At 34.7% G+C, this 21,954-nt stretch overlaps 6 protein-coding genes and 1 pseudogene across 6 annotated transcripts; 6 read left to right on the forward strand and 1 right to left on the reverse strand.

The window, feature by feature from the left end:
* Positions 1–493: 493 nt before the first annotated feature.
* LOC108850349 (glutathione S-transferase U24) lies at positions 494–1,700 on the forward strand. The gene is made up of 2 exons (XM_018623902.2): positions 494–900; positions 1,246–1,700. The coding sequence occupies exons 1-2, from the start codon at positions 586–588 to the stop codon at positions 1,576–1,578; spliced, it is 648 nt and encodes a 215-aa protein (XP_018479404.1). The 5' UTR covers positions 494–585; the 3' UTR covers positions 1,579–1,700.
* A 2,034-nt stretch (positions 1,701–3,734) lies between these two features.
* Positions 3,735–4,830, forward strand: LOC108850342 (glutathione S-transferase U24-like). The gene is made up of 2 exons (XM_018623895.2): positions 3,735–4,189; positions 4,288–4,830. Exons 1-2 carry the CDS (start codon positions 3,875–3,877, stop codon positions 4,618–4,620), a joined length of 648 nt encoding a protein of 215 aa, XP_018479397.1. The 5' UTR covers positions 3,735–3,874; the 3' UTR covers positions 4,621–4,830.
* A 3,273-nt stretch (positions 4,831–8,103) lies between these two features.
* On the forward strand, positions 8,104–9,085 carry LOC108850357 (glutathione S-transferase U25). Its single transcript, XM_018623910.2, has 2 exons — positions 8,104–8,505; positions 8,594–9,085. Exons 1-2 carry the CDS (start codon positions 8,191–8,193, stop codon positions 8,936–8,938), a joined length of 660 nt encoding a protein of 219 aa, XP_018479412.1. The 5' UTR covers positions 8,104–8,190; the 3' UTR covers positions 8,939–9,085.
* Positions 9,086–10,146: 1,061 nt separating this feature from the next.
* Positions 10,147–11,188, forward strand: LOC108850366 (glutathione S-transferase U25-like; annotated as a pseudogene).
* Positions 11,189–13,082: 1,894 nt separating this feature from the next.
* LOC108850375 (glutathione S-transferase U26) lies at positions 13,083–14,153 on the forward strand. Its single transcript, XM_018623920.2, has 2 exons — positions 13,083–13,522; positions 13,696–14,153. Exons 1-2 carry the CDS (start codon positions 13,205–13,207, stop codon positions 14,038–14,040), a joined length of 663 nt encoding a protein of 220 aa, XP_018479422.1. The 5' UTR covers positions 13,083–13,204; the 3' UTR covers positions 14,041–14,153.
* Positions 14,154–15,988: 1,835 nt separating this feature from the next.
* On the forward strand, positions 15,989–17,161 carry LOC108850392 (CASP-like protein 2A1). Its single transcript, XM_018623934.2, has 3 exons — positions 15,989–16,290; positions 16,554–16,674; positions 16,776–17,161. Exons 1-3 carry the CDS (start codon positions 16,073–16,075, stop codon positions 17,049–17,051), a joined length of 615 nt encoding a protein of 204 aa, XP_018479436.1. The 5' UTR covers positions 15,989–16,072; the 3' UTR covers positions 17,052–17,161.
* A 158-nt stretch (positions 17,162–17,319) lies between these two features.
* LOC108850383 (uncharacterized) lies at positions 17,320–21,651 on the reverse strand. The gene is made up of 7 exons (XM_018623926.2): positions 21,404–21,651; positions 21,059–21,227; positions 20,502–20,628; positions 19,956–20,284; positions 18,100–19,861; positions 17,772–18,022; positions 17,320–17,677 (listed from the first exon to the last, which is right to left on the reverse strand). The coding sequence occupies exons 1-7, from the start codon at positions 21,553–21,555 to the stop codon at positions 17,606–17,608; spliced, it is 2,862 nt and encodes a 953-aa protein (XP_018479428.1). The 5' UTR covers positions 21,556–21,651; the 3' UTR covers positions 17,320–17,605.
* Positions 21,652–21,954: the final 303 nt, after the last annotated feature.

Raw genomic sequence — 21,954 nt, forward strand, 5'->3', positions numbered from 1 at the left:
TCTTATGCAGTTATGCATGAATTAGTATTAACTAAGTCATAGACATCAAACCACTTTATTTTTTTGTGTAAATTTTTAAAACATCATTTAAACTCATAATATATTGATAGATCCCAAAGACTACTTGAGAGAAACAAGAACACAACTTTACTGCAATTTTCTTTTTCAGGTCCCCATCTCAAATACATCGACATGTATAGATGCATGAAAGACCAAGTAACTTCTTTACTACCCCACACGTTAGACAATTCCACTATTACAGAACAACACTAATACACGTGTATTCTTAAATTATAATATTGGTTTACTCTTATCATATATATTCAGAACATTATTTAAAACGAAACAGAGAGAATAATAAATTTGACTATTGCTGAAATAACAAAATCTAGAATAATAGTATAAAAGTTGTTCTCAATAATACTATAAATAAAATCTTCAAATTCAAAAAAATGTATTAAAGGCCCTATAAATAACTGATTATAGTTCTCTTCTATTCATTCTTCACAACTATTAGCTATCAAAAAAAAACTACGGAGGAGAGAAAAACAAGAAGGTCAAAGTGAGTTTAATCAAAGAGAAACAATGGCTGATGAGGTGATTCTTCTGGATTTATGGGCGAGTATGTTTGGGATGAGGACGAGGATTGCTCTGGCCGAGAAAAAAGTCAAGTATGAGTATAGAGAAGAAGATCTAGAGAATAAGAGCTCCTTGCTCCTTGAAATGAACCCGGTTCATAAGAAAATCCCGGTTCTCATTCACAATGGTAAGTCGGTATGTGAATCTCTCATCCAGGTCGAGTACATCGATGAGACTTGGCCCGGTGATAACTCACTCCTTCCTTCTGATCCTTACCAAAGAGCTCATGCCAGGTTTTGGGGAGATTTTATCGACAAAAAGGTACTTTCAATTTCTAAGCAAATATATTAATCTGCTTGTAGGATTTTTGCAGATTGGTTTTGATTCATTTTTGGTTTATATAAGTTGTTAAAAGAATTTGAATCTTTCTCAAAAACAAAAGAATCAAAGAAGAACGTCTATGATTTGATTTTATAGATTTGAAAGCAAATTTCGGCTTTGTTTCGGTTTATGTATCTTGGATTGATTTGCTTTGCTTTCTTCTCCATCATATATATCATTCGGTTTGCAATATTTAAATCAACTAGCTTTAAAAAAGATTATATATGTGTATATATATATATATATCATTCTGTGGGTTGCATCTTTTAAACCAAAATGGATCAGGTGAATGTTACGGCGAGGAGGATTTGGGCGACGAAAGGTGAGGAGCAAGAAGCATCCAATGAGTTAATTGAGATACTCAAGACGCTAGAAGCTGAGCTTGGAGACAAGCACTACTTTGGAGGTGAGACTTTCGGATATGTGGATATAGCTCTCATCGGGTTTTACAGCTGGTTTGGAGTCTACGACAAGTTTGGAAATATTAGCATCGAATCAGAGTGTTCGAAGTTGATTGCGTGGGCCAAAAGGTGTATGCAGAGAGAGAGCGTCGCTAAAGCCCTGCCTGAAACGGAAAAGGTCACCACGTTCATTTCCCAGTGTCTTGGCCTCGAGTAGACAGATCCTCTTCTTGTGTTATGTTTGTTATGCTCACCAAGCCCTGTTTGCTTTATGTTTGTTATCCGTCCGGTAAAAAACATGCTTACTGTTGTTAATCAAAATTATTATGGCTTACGCTCTATCTTGATTAAATTTTGTCCGTGAAGTATCCAACGTTGACTGCTAACTAGAAATCCACTGTCAAAAGTGTAGATGACATAAGCAGTGACGTAAATCAACTGTCGCTGTTGTGAATCACGTGGTCAACATCTTAAATGTGTATTTCCTGCTCGTAGTCGTAGATATAACTCTTGTTATCCAATTTATCATACATCAAGAAGATTTTTTTTAAATAACTACTAAACATCGTTGATCGTGGGATCATGGCATTTGATTGGTTTGTACTATCTATGGTTTTGTTTATGCTATCATCCTATGGACCTTGTTAAAAAATACTAATGTTATATTTAACAAAATAATTAAACAGTTTTAAAATTTTATAGCTTTATTATATTATATATATATTTGACGTTTTTGAAATAATCAGTTCTAAATTTAGTACTATGCCTAAAATTTTAAAGTTTTATATTATAACTTATATATTTATTTTCAAAAAAACAAAATTATTTTCTAGTTTTCAATACAAACCATGTTTACACGTGTTGTTATACGGTTCTGTCATTGATCCCACAACCACTAGGGGTTGTGCATGGGATCTCGCGGTGGATTTAGTATCCCAATTTGTCGATAGGTCGACGGAAAGCGAAGGAACACGAAGGCGTTTTCTAGGAACACGAAGGAGTCTTCTCGGAACATGAAGGATTGGATTGACAATGTTGGTGGGAGGAGGCTCTACTCGAATGAATTTGATGTTTGTATGGAAACTATTCGACTACTAAAATGAACTCATTTTCATTATCATCATCGCCGTTGTACGCTTTTAGTCAATGCAAAAACTTTCTTTTACTTCAAATGAGAGAACTTTGCTATTAAATATGATTCGAACGTCATAAATATTATTTAGGGCCTGAATGGTGTAACTGCAGATGTTGCAGAAGTTTACAGACGAAGGTAACTGAAGTTTTAAGTATTTTTAAGAGATTTGTATGATTAGTACATCAGTTAGAAACTAGTGCGTTTGTAGAACTTTTATGACTGGTTAACTACCAAATGCAATAAATGTTAAATAATAAATTAACAATATTTACATTTTATATAATTATAATAATGTCAAAACCATAATATTATAATATGTAAAATTATATTTATAAAATTATACTATTAAATTTTTAAAATTATAGAAAATATTTTTCTTTTAAAGTTTTATAACAATTTAAAATATAATATGTATACATCTTACAATTTCTATATTTCGATTTAAATTTTTTATTGAATATTTTTGGTTTATTTTATCTTTATTAAAAAGAATTCTCTCCCGCAACCGCAAACGTTAAGTAGAACTAACTTTTGATTTTAAGAGATTTTGAACGAATATCAATAATCGGTACCAACTATAAAAGTTGCGTTTACAGGTAGTAATGGAAAAAAACAGTCATGCTCTTCACTGCTTTAAGAGTTCTGCGAATTTAGGCAAATACAAAAACTACTTAAGTTAAGTGTCCATTAAACGCACTTCATTCTTACGTGAAAGTCACAGTCTAAAATTAGTACACTGTACCAAGTAATAATTCGAGTATCCACCGTCATAAGCTCGATGACGCATGCAGTGGCCTAAGCAAACGCGATTATCAGAAAGACAAAAACCAATCATATAGCCTAAGACACTAATTTAATTTCTCATAATATGTGCTAGCATGTTGGAGGAAATAATCGGAAAAACAATTCTAAATAATTTTTATTTTCATAAAGCAATTCTACAGTAATTATACGAGCATACCATTTTATTTTTGAGAAGAACTAAAATACTTCATTTAAAAAAAAAGAACTAAAATACTTTTTACTTATTTACTTACAAATTTCATAAAAATAATACATTTGAAAAAAAAATACATTTATTGAATAAAATTAATAAACTTTATTATTAATCCATTACGGAAAGCCTCAAAAGGAAAGCAATACAGAATAATAAACTTGTCTGCTAATAAAATAACATAAAGCTAGCGTAGTTGTTGAATCAAAATTGTTCTCGATAATACAGTTTCTTATTCTTTATGGGCAAGCAAAATGCGATTTAAAATCCCTATAAATGACCGATTATAGTTCGATTCAGTCTTCACAACACAATTACTAGCTACAAAAAAACCACGTACGAGGAAAAAAAAAAGTTCTTTGTGAGATTAATCAAAGAGTAACAATGGCAGACGAGGTGATTCTTCTGAGCGTCTGGGCGAGTATGTTTGGGATGAGAACGAGGATCGCTCTGGAGGAGAAAAAGGTCAAGTACGATTACAGAGAAGAAGATTTATGGAACAAGAGCTCTTTTCTCCTCGAGATGAACCCGGTTCATAAGAAAATACCGGTTCTCATCCATAATGGTAAACCCGTTTGTGAATCTCTAATCCAGGTCGAGTACATCGACGAAACTTGGCCCGGTGAAAACCCACTTCTTCCATCTGATCCTTACCAAAGAGCTCATGCCAAGTTTTGGGCAGATTTCATCGACAAAAAGGTATTTTCAGTTTCTAATATATATATCTTGGATTGGTTTGCCTTGACTTTTTGCTCCACCATAGATGCAACTTCTTTAACCTGAATGGATTATATCAGGTGAATGTTACTGCAAGGAGGATTTGGGCTATAAAAGGTGAGGAGAAAGAAGCATCCAAAGAGTTAATCGAGATATTCAAGACGCTTGAATCCGAGCTTGGAGACAAGCATTACTTTGGAGGCGAGACGTTTGGGTATGTGGATATAGCTCTCATCGGGTTCTACAGCTGGTTTGGAGTCTACAACAAGTTTGGGAATATGAGTCTCGAATCAGAGTGTCCAGAGTTGACTAGGTGGGCCAAAAGATGTTTGCAGAGAGAGAGCGTTTCTAAAGTTCTGCCTGAGTCGGAGAAAGTCACTAAGTTCATTTTCCAACGTCTTGGCCTCGAGTAGATCATCTTATGATGTTCTGTTGTACTATGTCTGCTCTTGTTGCCTGTTTCTCTATCTTTTTAAGGTTTATTTCTGCTTAATAATGTTATTACGTGAGGTTGTTAAGTGCATGTAAGTGTTGATCCGATGCACTCATGCACAATTGCTTTTTCTTAATTTCTTGTATCTTCTCTGTATTTGGAAATAAAATTCCAGTTTGTTGAAAAGTCTATAATAAAGGATGTAATGGTCAAATCGTAAAACTACTAGTAGCAGTCCATTTATTCTGTTTCTTCCGAATGCACTTAGGGTATCTCCAACCCCACTATATTTTTTACACTAAAATAGAGTTTAGAGTAAAAAATGCTCCAATGGTACTCTATTTCTTATTCTATAATAGTGTAAAAAATAGAGTTACTCCAAATATAGAGTAAGTTATTTTTTCTTTGTTCATCACTCTATATTCTACTCTAAAATAGAGTACCATTAAAGCAAACTTCATCTCTATTATAGAGTCACTCTATTTTAGAGTAAAAAATAGAGTGAACCCTTGAAGATGCTCTTAGATTGGTTCAAAACATGCTGAGTTTACAAGCTAAGCTTACAAGACTTTCCAAATTGTAAACTCAGCTCAGACATGGATCATACGATTATCTCTTACAGGATACATAGAGTGGTGGAACTAGCTTTATAAGAGAGGATCATGTGATCCATGTTTTTGTACTTCAAAAAATCTGGTTAAAAGTTGCAAAATCAATTTATTAATTCCTATTAAAAACTCTAACAAAAATGTGGTGGGTTCCACCACTAAATTCTTGTATATTATCTTTTATATGATCTTTAATCTAGGTTTTGTATAAATCTCTATCAAAAAAGCAGGGATAGACACGGAGCGGATATCCGGAGTTTTAAGGGTATCCATGATCTGATTCGCTCCGTACGAATAATCAATTTTTTGATCCGATCTGATTCGTAATCGGACCAGAAAAAGCAGTATATTTTACCAGATATCCGATTCGATCCGTCGATCCGGTAAAAAAAATTATTTTCTTGAAGAATATTAAAAGAAAAGGAAAACGTTTTAATATAAAATAATAATAATATTTCATTATAAATTATTTAAAAACTATATTCTTTTAAAAATTTAGTGACCAATTAATTAATTTAGTGGATAAAATAAATAAAACTTTATATAAAGATATAAACTTTATATAATTTTATATATACATATATATATATATATACATATGTAAATTACGGATCGGATAGGATATCCATTTTTTCTAAATGAGTATTTGGGATTTGTTCCTTATTTGACGGATATTGAATTTTAGTATTTGCTTTGATTCATAAAGTTACGGATATTCGAATTTTCGGATCGAATCGGAACGAATAACTGATCGAATCAAATTTCACAGATATTTTACCCACCCCTAACACTATTTATCACACCAAATATTTTATACACATATTTTATTATGTTTCATTGAATGGTATAATTATATTATTATTATTAATCAGTTCAAATTTGTCTCAATTATTATTAGTAATCAGTTCAAATTTGTAACTAAACATAAATATAATGTATTATTTATATATTTTAAATTAATTTTACATAATTAAAATATTTTTATTTTATTATCAAATAAGAAATCAATAAATTATTACTATCATTTTATGTAGTAAAAAAAATATCATATAACTTTTATATTTTATTTTATTTTAAATAAGAAATCACTAAATTGTTATTATCAATATTTCATATTAAAATATTTAATATTATTAAATTCACCAAACTTTAAAATAATTTTTTTATTTTATTATTTAATAATATAGTTAAGCCTGTATTACTAAGTAATACAAGTTTTATTAAAATAAATATTTTTTTTTGTTAAGTGATTTTCATAATTGATATTTTGTAATTTTTAATATAGTATTTTATATAAAATAATACATGCACAATATTGTTAAAATAAACAATATAAATGTAAATAAATATCATAAACATATAATTACGAAAACTTAATAAACATAATGTCAAAGAATAAAACAATTATTTCTCTCATAAAAACAATTATTTCTCAATTTTAAATAATATAATAAAAATTATGAAAACAGAATGGAGATGACAAAAAAGTTATATTTCTCAATTTCTCAATTTATTTTTGGTGTAATATTTGGTGTCATGGTTGGAGATTTGGAGATGACAAAAAAAGATTGTCACCAAAATATCAAATCTGGTGTAATTTTAACATCAAATTTGGTGTTATAGTTAGAGAAGCTCTTAGTAGATGTATTTGTGAAAAGAAAATTTTAAGGACTAAAAAATGAATAGTAGTTTTGACGGTTTTAAGACTGGACTGGATGTTGAGTTAGAAATGTTCTTAAAATATATTAAATATAAATGGGTCGTAAGTGGTCTTATTAAAATATAATAAAAATGAATAGTAGTTTGGTTCATATGGACGTGGAGTTACATGTTGCTGAAAAAAAAAGGAATAGTAGTTTTGATGTTTTAGTGCATCCTTAACTGAAGATGCTTATAATTGGCTTTTCTTACACAAAATAATATTATTTTAGTATAACTTTAGAAAACAATTAAAATTAATTTAGTTTTCAAAATATTGACCATTTAAAGATGGACAGTCATAGAAGTATGGATTAGAATATCTAAAAGTTGTAACAGAAGAACATGTATCTCTCTTCACCCTTTCATAATTTTTTATTTTATTTATTTTCAAATCCTCAGTGAGATATCGACATGTTCTTAGTTCATGTTGTATATCTGAACCATGACTTTCTTTTCTGCTGAAACTGGAGTGTATTTATATATTTTTACATTATCAGGTGCTCGGGTGACGGCTCTTATGTCAGATGAATCCGTCCATTATGATTAGTTAGAGGACTCTTGTTATGATTTGGTGCCAAGATTAGCGACATTGATCAAATCACGGAAGAATAACTTCGCTATGATACCAAAATGACCGTGTGACCTAAACACGATAGAATTCAAAACTTAGATGAAATTAAGTCACATCCGAGTCTCTGAGACTCTGACTATGATTTAAGTATTTAACGAACAGTCATATATAATTTGGACACGCTTTAAACTTATTGGTATATATCTATGAACCTGTTGAAACTTGAACCAAGGAGTCAAAAAAGTAAACCGTTCAACCTAAACACTAAATCGGCATTATTCGACCAGATTAACTAAATAGTAAATATGTAGTTTATGTAGTAACTTCTCATGTATTCTAAACATGGTCACTGTTGCCAATCAAAATTATTATGACTTTTACCGCTATGTCGATTAAATTTTGTCCGTAAAGTAGTCACGACGCTGACCGCTAATTAGAAATCGACAGTCAAACTGACTCAAAAGGCTCAATGACGTAAGCAGGGGCGTAATCAAATGTATGTCTGACACACTTTTTTTGCATACAAAAAGCGACTCAACCTCTTTATGTTTGGCATATATCCTCTATAAATTACGGAAACTTGGTTCTCTTCACCATACACTTGCAAGGCACAAAACAAATAAAATAAAATAAAATATTTCTAAGTGAGCTTCATTATCAAGAGCTTCAAATGGCGGACGAGGTGATTCTTCTCGATTACTGGCTGAGTATGTTCGGTATGAGGGCAAGGATTGCTCTGGAAGAGAAAAACATCAAATTCGACTACAGAGAACAAGATCTATTCAACAAAAGTCAGATTCTCATCGAGATGAACCCGGTTCATAAGAAAATCCCGGTTCTCATCCACAATGGTAAACCGGTTTGTGAATCTCTCATTGTGGTCGAGTACATCGACGAGACGTGGCCCGGTGAAAACCAACTCCTTTCTTCTGATCCTTACCAAAGAGCTCAGGCCAAGTTTTGGGCAGATTTTATCGACAAAAAGGTACAAAGAAAATATTTAAGATATGACAAGAAAGTTTACATTAGTGTTTGGTTTGATCTGAATCATCTGATAAACAATTTGTTGTTAGGTGCCTGGTCCCACAAGGTTGATCTGGGCAGGGAAAGGCGAGGAGCAAGAGGCAGGGAAGAAGGAGTTCATCGAGGTGCTCAAGACGCTAGAGTCCGAGCTTGGAGACAAGACTTACTTTGGAGGCGAAACGTTCGGTTTTGTGGATATAGCCTTCATTGGATTCTGTAGCTGGTTTGATGCATATGAGAAACTTGCCAACTTCAGCATTGAAGCAGAGTGTCCAAAGCTGATTGCTTGGGCTGACAGGTGTCTGAAAAGAGAGAGTGTGGCTAAGTCTCTTCCTGATTCAGAGAAGATCACCAAGTACATTCCTGAGCTAAAGAAAAGACTTGGTATCGAGTAGATGTAATAATCTATTTTCTGTTCTGTCTGTTTCTTTTTTACCCTTTCAGTTTATGTCGTGTTTGTGCTCTGTTCGGAGTCATCATAATAATGTAAACATCCACCGATGATTTACAGTAAGATAAATGCTTCAATAGTTCAACCCAAACTGGCCCGGCGTGATTATTGTTTCGGGAGGAATACCCTAAGATTCCATCCAAGACTAAGTACACTAGAACGGACATAGGTGAAACCTGTACAACAACTATGGCCTTTACCATAAAAATGCATCTTTTGAACCGCCATTGATTCTTATATTAAAGATGTTGAACATTATAAATATTAGACATTCTCTAGGTATAATGTTTTCTCTTATTGGACCTTGAAATGTAATTTGAAACCTATGTAAAAGCCTTTGATTTTTCTTAATGGAAGTTAGTTGAAAAAAAAAGAATGTAGTAATTTCTCATGTATTCTACCATTGTTTTTTTTTTTTATAAATTCTATCAATTAAAAGCATCTCTAAGAAGGAATCTCATTTTGAAAGTATATAAATCTTCAAAATAAGGTTTTGAGGGTGGGGTATTCCGGAAAAACCTCAAATTTATTTTTGAAATTTTATGTAATTTGCATCTTAGTTCTAAATTTTAATATAAATTAATTATTGTCTCTAAATTTATATAGATAAATAATACACACATTAAAAATATTAAATATAATATTTAAAAATACAATCTATTATAACATAGAAATACATAAACTAATAATATAAAATCCATATTAATTCATAAAAAATACAAATTACTCACTATTATTATTTTCATAGTATTTTCATAAAAAATCAATTAACCAATTTTGAAGTTAAAAAATGGTTCTCTTAATTTTTTATCTGAACATTACGAATTAAAAATTCTTGAAACCAAATATTTTTATTTATCACCTTTTCAACTATTGATGAATCTAGGTTTATCCTAAAAGGTGAATCCAAGAATAACTCTAGTATATATGCATCGATATATTTGGAAATCAGTGGGAAAGCAGATGTATCTCTGCCATCGGTATATTTGGATATTAGTGGGAAATATATGTATGCATCGGTATATTTGGATATTAGTGGGAAAGCAGATGTATCTGTGACATCTTATATGTATGCATAGATATATTTGGAAATAGTTGCACGAATAAAAAAAGATATATTTGGAAATTAGTGGGAAAGCAGATGTATCTCTGACGCACTCTTTTTTGCATACAAAAACTCAACCTCGTTATGTTTTGCATATATCCTCTATAGATTACGGAAACTTGGTTCTCTTCATCATACACTTGCAAGACACTAAACAAACAACACAAAAGATCTCAGTGAGAGCTTAATTATCAAGAGCAACAAATGGCAGACGAGGTGATTCTTCTGGATTGCTGGCCCAGTGCGTTCGGGATGAGGACGAGGATTGCTCTTGAGGAGAAAAACATCAAATTCGACTACAGAGAACAAGATCTATTCAACAAAAGCCAGATCCTACTCGAGATGAACCCGGTTCACAAGAAAATCCCGGTTCTCATCCACAATGGTAAACCGGTTTGTGAATCTCTCATCCAGGTCGAGTATATCGACGAAGCTTGGCCAGGGGGAAACTCACTCCTCCCTTCCGATCCTTACCAAAGAGCTCAGGCCAAGTTTTGGGGTGATTTCATCGACAATAAGGTATAAAGAGAAGACTTTTTAGGACAAGAAAACCGAGATTAGTGTTTGGTTTAATCTGATTAACTATTGTGGTTTAGGTGTTTGGTCCGACGTGGGTTCTTTGGGGAGGGAAAGGCGAGGAGCAAGAAGCGGGGAAGAAGGAGTTCATCGTGTGCTCAAGACGCTAGAGACCGAGCTCGGAGACAAGACTTACTTCGGAGGCGAGTCGTTCGGTTATGTTGATATAGCCTTGGTCGGGTTCTACAGCTGGTTTGACGCTTATGAGAAATTTGCGAACTTCAGCATCGAAGCAGAGTGTCCAAAGGTGATTGCTTGGGCTAAAAGGTGTCTGAAAAGAGAGAGTGTGGCTAAGTCTCTTCCTGATTCAGACAAGATCACTAAGTATGTTCCTGAGTTAAAGAAAAAACTTGGTATGGAATAGATGTGTTTTAATTTAGTTTCTGTTCTGTCTGTTTTTTGCTTTCCTTTTCAATTTCTGTCGTGTTTTTGTTCTGTTTGGAGTCATCATAATAATGTAAACATCCTTCAGTGGTTTACAGTAAGATAAACGCTTCAATAGTTCAACCCAAACCGGCCAGGCGTGATTATTGTTTCGGGCTGAATATGCTAGACTGCAAATATACTCATCATACACTATTTAGTATGCAAATGCCTCATAACTAAATGCAAGCATCGAAGACTACGTACACTAGAACTGCCATAGGTGAAACCTGTATAGACCTTTACCACAACAATGCATCTTTTGAACAGCCATTGATTCTTATATTAAGATATTGAACCATTATAAATATTAGACGTTCTTTCGCAAATTATCTAGTTTTTGAGTATTCTGTTACCTCTTTATTTGTTACATTAATTCGTTGTAAAGTATTTATTTTATTATATAGATATAATATCCAATAAATCGTACATACTCTTGTTATCCAATAAATCATACATCAAACATAATATTTTTAAAATTAACTACTCAGTATCATTGATCATGACATGTAGTTGACTGGTTTGTGTTGATGTTATGTTGTGTTATGTTATCATGAATTGTATACTTCAGAAAAGAAAATTGTATTTATTGAATTCTTATTGGTTGAAAAACTAATAAATTATGAGAAATAAATAATCACAAATTGTATTTAATATGTTTTATTAATGTGCGAAACAACTAAAATATGGATCATGTTTTGAAATAGACAGAGTAGTTTTTTTCTTCTTCTTTTTTAACCGTATAATAATCTTCTTTTTCAAAGAAAAAGGTACATAATTAAGCATACATGTTGTAGTTGGAAGGGTAGTATTAAGAAAAGACCCATATTACTGCCACGTATAAATCTTATGCAAGTACATGATTAAGCATCGATGTGGCTGGAGTAGTATTATTGCCACGTTATAATTCAATACCAAATGAATGGCCTTTTTTGTGAACTACTACCAAATGAATGGCTTAATTGATCATATATTCGTATTATAAGTTTATAAACTCCAATTTTGTAGCTTGCTCTATGCAAAAAGCCACTTTCTAAGATTAAAAATACGTACAATACTACTTTAATTTAAAAAACTTTCAACAATATCTATCTTATTAAAACAGAAACATTCTGTTGGACCTTATATTTATTTTGTAAGTTTTTAAATTAAATACACATTTATACTTTATAGTTAAACCTACATTAAATTATTAATGTTTTTTTCTTTATACTACTATCCATGTTTCCAAACAATATACTTATTTCTTTATACTACTATCAATGTTTCCAAACAATACAATAATTAATCTTAGTTATTTTATATCCATCATTTTCTCTTTAAAATTTTTGTAGAAACGTCATAATTTCATAAATTACAAAATAATAAACTTTAAAATTTGGATTATAAGATTACAAATTATGAAAATATTACAATTTCAATCAAATTAGATTACATATCGGTCATCCATGAGTTCAATCGGTTAGTCTCGGGTTTTAGTGACTTTTTAATATGAATATTTTAAAAAACTAAATTGAATTGTTAGATCTCCGGATTAACCGGTATAATCACAATCGGGTTGAATTTAAAAATACTGATTTAAATACAAAAATATTTTAAATACACACTCTTTAAAAGTTAAGAAAATATTTGTTAAGTTATTAGTGAAATTTTTCATCGTAAAATATTCCGCGCTTCCAAAGCGCGGATCAAGATCTAGTAGTGGTATTAAAGTAGTTGAAACAAGAGTAAAGACATCACTTTTCCACCTAAATTATATTATTTGTTATACAGTCATTAGCCTTAATGTAAAAAAAAAAAGTCATGGCGTAAACGTGAACAACAGAATCCATATATATTCTATAAGGATAAAATATTTATATTTAAAACAAAATATTAAAAAATAATCATGTCATGTCATGTGTAGCGCTAAACTAGAAAACCCTTATTTCGTGGTCGCGCGTTGATACTATATAATAGAAGGTACTAATCTCAGATCTTCATTCTACATTTTCAAGAGAGATAATAGGAAGTGGGTTTAAAAAAAAAAAAAAATAATAATAATAGGGAGTGGGTATATTTGAAAACAGTTGGTGATCAAATCAGAGCTAAACTGGATCTCCAAGAATGGCCGACGAAGTGATTCTTCTTGATTATTGGCCAAGCATGTTCAGGATGAGCACGGCGAAGATAGCTCTGGCTGAGAAAGGAGTGGCGTATGAGTACAAGGAGACAGAGCCTTGGGTGAAGACATCTTTGCCCATCGAGATGAATCCAATTCACAAGAAGATTCCGGCTCTCATCCACAATGGTAAACCGATATATGAATCTCTTATCCAGCTCGAGTACATCGACGAGGTTTGGTTCGATACATACCCTATGCTCCCTTCAGATCCTTACCAGAAAGCTCAAGCTAGATTCTGGGGTGATTTCATCGACAAAAAGGTCAAGACTCCTCATTCGATATTTGATCTTTTAAACATTCTTTTGATCACTTTGAATTAAATATATATATATATATATAAGTACTTGTATAATTAACAGTTTCTAATGATTTATGACTTTTAATTTACAAAAAAATGATCTATGACTTTTGATGTTGTGTCGTGTGTGTTCAGTTTTACGACCCAGCATGGAAAGTATGGGGAACAGCGGGAGAAGAACAGGTTACAGCTAAGAAAGAATTGCTTGAACATTTCAAGACACTTGAAACAGAGCTTGGAGACAAAACTTACTATGGTGGTGATGTGTTTGGATTCGTAGACATTGCACTGATGGGATTTTACGGCTGGTTCAAAGCCATTGAGAAGTTTGGTGAGTTCAGTATAGAAGCAGAGTTCCCAAAATTGTCTCGGTGGACCATGAGGTGTTTAGAGAGAGAGAGCGTGGTTAATTCAATAGCTGATTCTGACAAGATTATCGAGTATGCTTCTGTTCTTAGGAAGAAATTTGGAGCTGAGTAGATCTTTGTCATGTTGTAGAAATGAGTCTGAACACATATGGAAAAATATGGTTCAATATCAAGATATGTTATGTTATGTTCTGTTTTTTTGGGGAAATTTGTATTTTTTAGTTTTTTATACTTTCTAATTTCCAAAAGCATGAAAATCTATAAGCAAAATAAAAAATAAAGCATGATAATCCATGATAAACATGTGTGTTTTTTTTTCTCTTTTACGGTTTCGTATGCTCTGAGACTGAGTTGATCAAATCAAAGACTCCAGTGATTTTAATTTTAAACATCAGACTCAGAGGGCCATATTTGCAAAAACACTAAACGGCTATAAGTCACGAGATATCTCAATACAGTAATACAAAATACTGTTTTGATCTTTAAACTATACTTGCTCGTAGTATTCAATACTATTGTTTTATAGTATTGTTGTATTTATCAGATTATGACACAAAGAGAGAAAACCTACCAGGCTACCAGGGAATTTTTTTGTGACTGCGTGACCTTCCAGCACAGAAGTTATTATAGTTTTATTCTGTTTGTTTCTTTTACATTTTCCAAAAATATTTTCGTTTTTTACCAGCTTGTGTAATCGAAAATATAATCTTCTAACGGTTATCGTCGAGAAAGAATTGTTTAGTCAAAAAAAAAAATTGTTTGAACATTTCAAGACACTTGAAACAAAAACAAAAAAGACACTTGAAACAGAGTTGGAGACAAAGGTTACTATGGTGGCGAAGTGTTCGGTTTCGTAGACATTACATTAATGGGATATTCTCATATTACAGCTGGTTCGAAGCCATGTAGAAGTTTGGTGAGTTCAGTATCGAAGCAGAGTTCCAAAATTGACTCAGTGGACCAAGAGGTGTTTGGAGAGAGAGCGTGGTTAAGGCAATAGTTGATTCTGACAAGATTATCTAGTATGTGTATGTTCTCAGGAAGAAATTTGGAGCTGAGTAGATCTTGTCATGTTGGCGAAATGAGTCTGAATACATAAGGAAAAAGATGGTTCAATATCAAAAAGACTTTTTTTTGTGTTCCTGTTTTTATGTGAAATTTGTATTTTCTTTGGTTTTGTACTTTCTAGTTTCAAGCATGATAATCCATGATAAAAAAATGTTTTATGATTCTCAATTATGTGCAAAAGAGTACGGTGAATGATACTATATAATACAAAGAAAATAAAGCTTAGTTAAGACGGAATATGGGTTATACATTGCGTTTTTTTTTGGTTCAACTGCTTATACATGCTGTTAACCAACAAATACGGCTATGGCTTCATGCTTATGAAATTTTGCAGCTAATTAGAAGTATTCATTTGATTATTTGATCCACCAAAAAATCACCGTGAACTATAATTCGTAGTTAATTGCTTTTATTAAATCAACTAACCAAGTTGCCATACTCCAAAGAAACAAGTAACTTCTGATTTATTGTCGGTCACGAGATTGGAGCATCTCCATAATCATATCTTAGTATCCTCACTCATTGTTAACGTTTTCGAAATTGTATGAACAAAGAAAACTTTGCTTCAAATTTCAAACCTAGCGTTTGGCGTTTTTCTAGCTTTGAGTCCGTGGTAAAAGAAACTATGATTATTTATCAAATACTAAGTTCTTTTGTTTATTTTATTAGACGCAGTGGTCTCAAAGATCGAACCAAGTACACAAAAGACGTCAAAATAAAAACAAAACATGAGATGACGCGGCTGAAAATAATTGATTTTAGAGCTTCGTACTAAATACTATCACGAATGAATTTATAGAGCCTACTAGATCGTAGTGGAGTTTTCACATTTTCAGCGTTGTTGTCAAATTAGAAACCCTTAAATGTTTTCTCCTAGGGAAGTGCGAGAACTGTAATGAATATCGAAATTAAATGCGTTCACCAACCCTATCGATCCAACACTTGCTTTTCATTTATTACACACACATTAAAATCATCACCACTTGTTTTATAACCACATTTTCCCCTCAGCGACCACAACAATAGGCAGGAGCTAGAGAGAAAGGAAAAAAATCAAAGAAATTTGAAGAAGAAAAATGGAGAAGATTGATGATCATCTTAAGCCTAGCCACAGTGTTTCCGCTGGTGCCGCGACAGAGAAGTGGGAGGAGGCTAGTACTGGAATCCGAACTGTCGAGACGATGCTCCGGTTAGCTCCGGTGGGTCTTTGTGTTGCGGCGCTTGTAATCATGCTTAAAGACTCTCAGACTAATGAGTACGGCGAAGTTTCTTACTCCAGTCTCTCAGCTTTCAGGTATCTTCTCCATACATACTCTCCTATGTCTATATGATGCGTATATTACATATATATTATTGTTTTCTTGTCCGAGTTAGTAGTAAGTATCCTAGTATATATAGATAGGATTATTAAGTAATTTGGACCATTGAAACCAAAGTCACGTATTAGTCAAAAGTATGTTGATTATTTAGGTTAGCATGAACAAGATTTGATTCAGAAGGATTAAATGGTTATGATATATTTGAAAAAGATTAAATATAAGTAATGGTTACAATTAGGTACTTGGTGCACGCAAATGGAATATGTGCAGGCTACTCGCTTCTCTCAGCAGCCATTGCAGCCATGCCTGGTTCTTCTTCCACTATGCCTCGTGTTTGGACCTTCTTCTGTCTCGACCAGGTCTCATATTAGATTTTGATACATTAGGTTTTGTTTATCAAATGATCCGCTTAATAATACTACTAGTAGATAGCTAATGTCTCATAACATGGTCATCACAGATTCTGACCTACGTGGTTTTAGCTGCTGGAGCTGTGTCTACTGAAGTTCTGTACTTAGCCTACAAAGGAGACGATGCCATTACGTGGAGCGATGCGTGCAGTTCATTTGGCAGTTTCTGCCATAAAGCCACTGCTTCTGTTATAATCACATTCGTTGTGGTTTGCTTTTATGTCGCTCTCTCTCTCATCTCCTCTTATAAGCTCTTTACTCGCTTTGATCCTCCAACCGTCGTTGACTCCGACAAAAACGTCGAAGTTGCTGTCTTTGGAAGTTGATCCGTAGCTTTCTTTATTTAAGACATCCTAATTTGTCAATGTTTACATGTTTCGACTTGTTTTTTTTAATAACATTGTTCAAAAAAATAAGGAATGCTTGTTTCTGTTCATTTTCGCGCGCCTGCTTTTATGATTTATATCCTATTTATCATTCGATACAACAGTTCAAGGCAGCGAAGCCATTATCTTTGTAAATTGATATGAATCAAACCAAAGTTGTTGATCACATTTCAGAATGATGATAAACAGGAACAAGCAGGTAGAAACATTATTAGAAACAAGAATCAAATATAAGATTATTGAGTATCATCCTCTCACCTCTGTTTAGGTATCTTTAACTTGACTACTACACAAACTTGAAGAAAAAAACAAAGAAAAAAACAAAGAAAAAAACACAGGTTTGCAGACCCGAAAGATTTATGCAGAGTTCTTTTATTTATACTGCTAAGAGATGAACCCAAGCTAAAGAACCTAAGCAGTGACCATACTGGTCTGTTTATATATCGTCTGAAATCGAGTGTCTTTTTTGCAATAGTACCTTGCAATTAGATTTCTTATTTTTTCCCATGGCGGCTGATAAAAGAGTGGCGTTTCAAGAGCTTCTGGGAAGGAGTGCGGTGATCATCCTACATACAAGACATTTGAAACCAACAAGAGTCAGTTTCCAGATCATCTTTGTGTAAGGAAATTAAAGGAAGGGAAGGGAAGTAGTTGCAAAACCTTGCAAAGAGATGCAGCTGATTCTGATTCCATTGGTTGGATTTGAGCATTCTCGAGTGACTGGAACGAATCAAGGGCATCGAGAGTTAATTGCCATCCACAAAGCGCCTCAGCGATACTTGAAGAGCTCGAGCTGTTGCTGCTACATCCAGCAGCAGCCACATTTTCATTTACCCAAGGGCAGTAACAGTTGTGATACTTTATTGGATCAAATTCCACAATTTCATCGTTGCTATCTCCGTTCGGAGGTCCTGAAAATGAATCAGCATATGCTTTTTTATACTTATCTCTTAATAAACCAAAGAGGAATAAATAAATTTCTACAGACCTTGGTCATTAGCAGTGTAACTTGATCCAGGGAGTGCAAAGCCAGCGTTGAGCGGAGACTCGTTCCACGTCTGGGTCACTTCTTCTTTAGATGCTTCAAAACCAGAACACACAATCGCATTGCACGACAATGATGGGTGAACACTATCTTCGTTCATCAACGCATTTACGTTGCTCATCTTTTCGCCGCTTTCAACAGATTCAGCCTTCAACGAATCAACGATTTTAGAGCCACTGTCCGCCCTTGCAACGGACTGAGACACCCTGTCCTGAATATCCCCGAGCCTACTACCTTCCCTGTCCATTTCCTCAGGAACAAAATCATCAGTAACGCCTTGGTCTGGTGCAAATTCACCGCATTGTCCTAGATTTTCTATGACTTCCGCAACTGGTTCCATGTCCCCAACAACGCTATCTCCCCTATGGACTGAAACGTCAGCTCCGTGGATCTCTGCCTCGTGACTTGCACCCATTCCGACACTACCCCCACTGACGCCTATACTCGGCCCGTCTCTTCCCTGAGCTGTGACAGTCTCTGTGTTCATTACTTCCTCACCGTCATTTATGCTGCTAACGCCTGGTTCAACGTTAGACCGAACAGGCGCTGGCTGGAAGCATGCACTCTGCTGAGCTTGATTGCTGAAATTCAGTTCAGAAGGATCGGCACTTTGAGCTGTCGCGGCAGGGGGATAATTGACGTCATCAAAATCCGCTGGATGGTTTTCCACACTTTCCATTGAATCATCATTGGCACTGTGGCCAATTGTATCCATCGCAATGACAGAGGAAGCACGTGCGGAGTCTCTGGCACCTGGGAACGCCATACCTTGTTCGTTTCCTTCACTAAATAGTTCCCTTCTATTTACTTCCCTCTCGTTTTCAGCATCTACTGAGTGACTTGGGCCACCCACTGATAACTCTCTCCCATAAGAGGGAAGATTAGTTTCATTCACTTCAGAGCCTCGGCTACGCTTTGACGGCCCTGCTGAATCGTCATTGACCTCATCGCCATCACGGTCAACAACAGTCCCTTCAACACTGTCTGCATGTTGTATCCGTATATAAGGCCTATCAGCCGTGCTTCCACCATCCTCCAGGTTCCGCTTACGAGTACTTGGCCCTCGTGACTCATACGATGCAGCACGATCACCAACCTCACTTCCTGATGGCTGCCTTAGCAGAACTTCCTTTCCTCTATCACTAAATTGGTAATTATCTCGTGTCACAGACATGTTCAGCTGCGCAGAAGATGATGCACCAGCTGCGGTTTGATAGAAGCTTATACCTGCGTTTGATCCTAATCTCTTCCTAACTGATGTTTCAGCCTCGTCAAAATCTTCGTTTTGCTGTTGTTCCATGCCAAACCATCCATTGATTCCACTTGTTGCACTAGTTCCACGTGTCAGTGCCATTTTCTTGCTTGTTTCAGGAAGATTAGAATTGATAGGCGCAAGTAGAACTGGCCGAGAAGTGGTCAGGAAATCCCAAATTCTGATGGTTACACCGCATAAACTACAATCCAGTAAAGGTGATCTGGATTCTGATTTATATTCTGGACCCAAAACTTCATAGTTTCCGGAGGCTTTTCGGGATGAAGCTGATAACTGTTTCCTGCTTGGACCAGGATCTTGAAAACGACTTTGATTTCTAGAAGGGCCTGAAGGGCACCCATTTCTAGCTGATTGGGCAGAGTGTTCTTCACAATCTTGGATGTTTGGGAGCCATCTAGGCTCCCATCCACATAGGCTTATCAGCTTTTGAGCCTACAAGATAAAACTCAAATTAGAAACGCAGTAGCTTATGGCTTCTAAGCGTGAAGTTTCTCGAATTTAAAGTCACATGTTCCTGAGTTCTTACGCGAGAGTAATTACTGAGAGCCTCTTGTTTGGACGTTTCTGCAGCTAAGATATTACCCATTCTGAAACTGGGATCATCATTGGCCAAAAGGCGGTCAATTTGAGGTCGTCTTGAAGCACGCATCTGGTCAATTGCAGACACCGAAACGATGGGTAGAGAATAGAATTGTAGGAGGCCATCACAACGATCCTTGTAACCTCCAATCAAGGCTGATGGAGGAGTTGGAGGAAACTGAACTAAGCTTTCTGGACAGCAATTTCCTACCCAAGGACAGGAGCTCTCATGTGCGTCATCAAGCTGCTTGGAGAATTCTTCTCTCATGCTATCAGCTGTTATCAAAAGATAGACAATGAATCTCAAACGTTAATAGCATATACAGCGAAGCTGCATAATTCATGTCTAATAATCTTTCTTGCTTAAGAAAAGAAATCACAGCGACAGAGACTACTACCCAAAAAACAGTCTTTTGAATTGGTAGAAGGTGGGTTATTGATCAAATTGGTGTCATCAAATAAGTTAAGTTCGGTTAAAATAACAAAAAATGACCTTGAGGCTGATTCAACTGATGCTGTGGAGGAGAGTAATGTAGACTGGATCCACAGTACTCGCATTGAATTTTGTCGAGGTCAACACTTACCCAGCCTTTCTGAGCACAAGCCAAAGAACTAGCTGTCTGCAAGCAAAAATACATCAAGCCAAGACACACGTTAGTCAAACAACCTTTCTTTCAACCATTTGAAAATTGGAATAGATATCACATCACAGGAGATAGAAAGGACCAGACCAATCGGAAATAGAGAAAGAAAGAAAAAAGTAAATAACTTTACATAATGAATCAACTACACTAGTCTTCCTCATTTTTATTTTCATTTCCGTTCACATGTAACGCAATGCATCACTTTCATGACTTGTTATGCTTGACTTTTCAACTTAAAAAGGCACATTAAATATACTGTTGGAACCAAGAAAGAATCTACAGTATATTCATGAGATCTGAACTTCAAATTGGTGGGATTAGCACTACAGATTTTGCCTCTTCCAAAAAGATGTTGTTTTGGTGTGAAAAAATGCATATAAAAGAAGAGAAAAGAAGAGTCTTTTACTTTGGGTTTGCCAAGCCAATTAGAAGGCTTGAAAGTGGCAAGGCGTCTAAGTAAATCCCCTCTATCCCAAGGCCTACACGAACGTCCCGAGGATCCAACAAGCCCGTGACCTGTCCAATCCACACTCCCAGCGTTCACCGGAACAGCAGGTGAAGATGCTCCCACAGAACTGTTCAATCAAATTTGAAGTATTTATGATTCGAACAGTAGCAAATTACACCAAATCTAAAACAACGAAACCCTAGATTCAACAAAAGCTATCGAATTGAATCAAAAAATCGAAATCACCCAGCAATTATCCACTTTCGAGACCCGATCTGCGCTAAATGAGGACTTAATTTATACCTGGCGGCAGCAGTCTGAGGAGGAGAAGGCGATCTAGCACGTCGTCGGAGGCTGTCAACGGGAGTAGCGGACGCGGAAGCCGAAGCCGAGGCTACACTGTTCCGATTACTCCTAGGGTTTACGTTTCGCGAGCTCACATCGTCTTCCTTCATCTCTCCTTCTCGAAATCGAGCTTTCAAACACACACACAGTCGAGAGACAAGAGAGAGAAAGTCACGAGAATCTTTCTCTCTACGTTATTTATTAAATCGAATTTACTTTTTTGTTTAATGCTCTCTCTTATCGATAATGACGAAGTTACCCCACAAGTAGTGTAGTACTCGGCTGGAATATCGCCACGTGTGTGTGACTTACCGGGTCGATTTTTAATGGGCCTTTACTATTGAGCCCAATATCTTAATTTTTTTTTGTCTTCGACCCTCTCTAAGACAGAAAATCTAGTGGACCAGAATTTTTCGGACAAAACATTAATAAAGCCTTTTTATTTTTGTCGAGATAAAAAAAAGGGATTTATTATGGTTTCTAATTTTTTTTTTGTTTTGTTTTTGTAA

The sequence above is a fragment of the Raphanus sativus genome, chromosome 1 (genome assembly GCF_000801105.2).
Source record: "Raphanus sativus cultivar WK10039 chromosome 1, ASM80110v3, whole genome shotgun sequence".
Classification (NCBI taxonomy): Eukaryota; Viridiplantae; Streptophyta; class Magnoliopsida; order Brassicales; family Brassicaceae; genus Raphanus; species Raphanus sativus.

What these genes read in the sequence shown, in the direction of transcription:
- LOC108850349 (XM_018623902.2), top strand. Translation starts at nt 586, where the DNA reads ATGGCTGATGAGGTGATTCTTCTGGATTTATGGGCGAGTATGTTTGGG. An exon ending in GAGATTTTATCGACAAAAAG is followed by an intron (nt 901 to 1,245) that starts GTACTTTCAATT and finishes AAAATGGATCAG; the next exon opens with GTGAATGTTACGGCGAGGAG.
- LOC108850342 (XM_018623895.2), top strand. Translation starts at nt 3,875, where the DNA reads ATGGCAGACGAGGTGATTCTTCTGAGCGTCTGGGCGAGTATGTTTGGG. An exon ending in CAGATTTCATCGACAAAAAG is followed by an intron (nt 4,190 to 4,287) that starts GTATTTTCAGTT and finishes GGATTATATCAG; the next exon opens with GTGAATGTTACTGCAAGGAG.
- LOC108850357 (XM_018623910.2), top strand. Translation starts at nt 8,191, where the DNA reads ATGGCGGACGAGGTGATTCTTCTCGATTACTGGCTGAGTATGTTCGGT. An exon ending in CAGATTTTATCGACAAAAAG is followed by an intron (nt 8,506 to 8,593) that starts GTACAAAGAAAA and finishes ATTTGTTGTTAG; the next exon opens with GTGCCTGGTCCCACAAGGTT.
- LOC108850375 (XM_018623920.2), top strand. Translation starts at nt 13,205, where the DNA reads ATGGCCGACGAAGTGATTCTTCTTGATTATTGGCCAAGCATGTTCAGG. An exon ending in GTGATTTCATCGACAAAAAG is followed by an intron (nt 13,523 to 13,695) that starts GTCAAGACTCCT and finishes GTGTGTGTTCAG; the next exon opens with TTTTACGACCCAGCATGGAA.
- LOC108850392 (XM_018623934.2), top strand. Translation starts at nt 16,073, where the DNA reads ATGGAGAAGATTGATGATCATCTTAAGCCTAGCCACAGTGTTTCCGCT. An exon ending in TCCAGTCTCTCAGCTTTCAG is followed by an intron (nt 16,291 to 16,553) that starts GTATCTTCTCCA and finishes GGTTACAATTAG; the next exon opens with GTACTTGGTGCACGCAAATG. An exon ending in CCTTCTTCTGTCTCGACCAG is followed by an intron (nt 16,675 to 16,775) that starts GTCTCATATTAG and finishes TGGTCATCACAG; the next exon opens with ATTCTGACCTACGTGGTTTT.
- LOC108850383 (XM_018623926.2), bottom strand. Translation starts at nt 21,555, where the DNA reads ATGAAGGAAGACGATGTGAGCTCGCGAAACGTAAACCCTAGGAGTAAT. An exon ending in TCAGTTGAATCAGCCTCAAG is followed by an intron (nt 20,285 to 20,501) that starts GTCATTTTTTGT and finishes TTTTGATAACAG; the next exon opens with CTGATAGCATGAGAGAAGAA. An exon ending in CTCTCAGTAATTACTCTCGC is followed by an intron (nt 19,862 to 19,955) that starts GTAAGAACTCAG and finishes TTTATCTTGTAG; the next exon opens with GCTCAAAAGCTGATAAGCCT.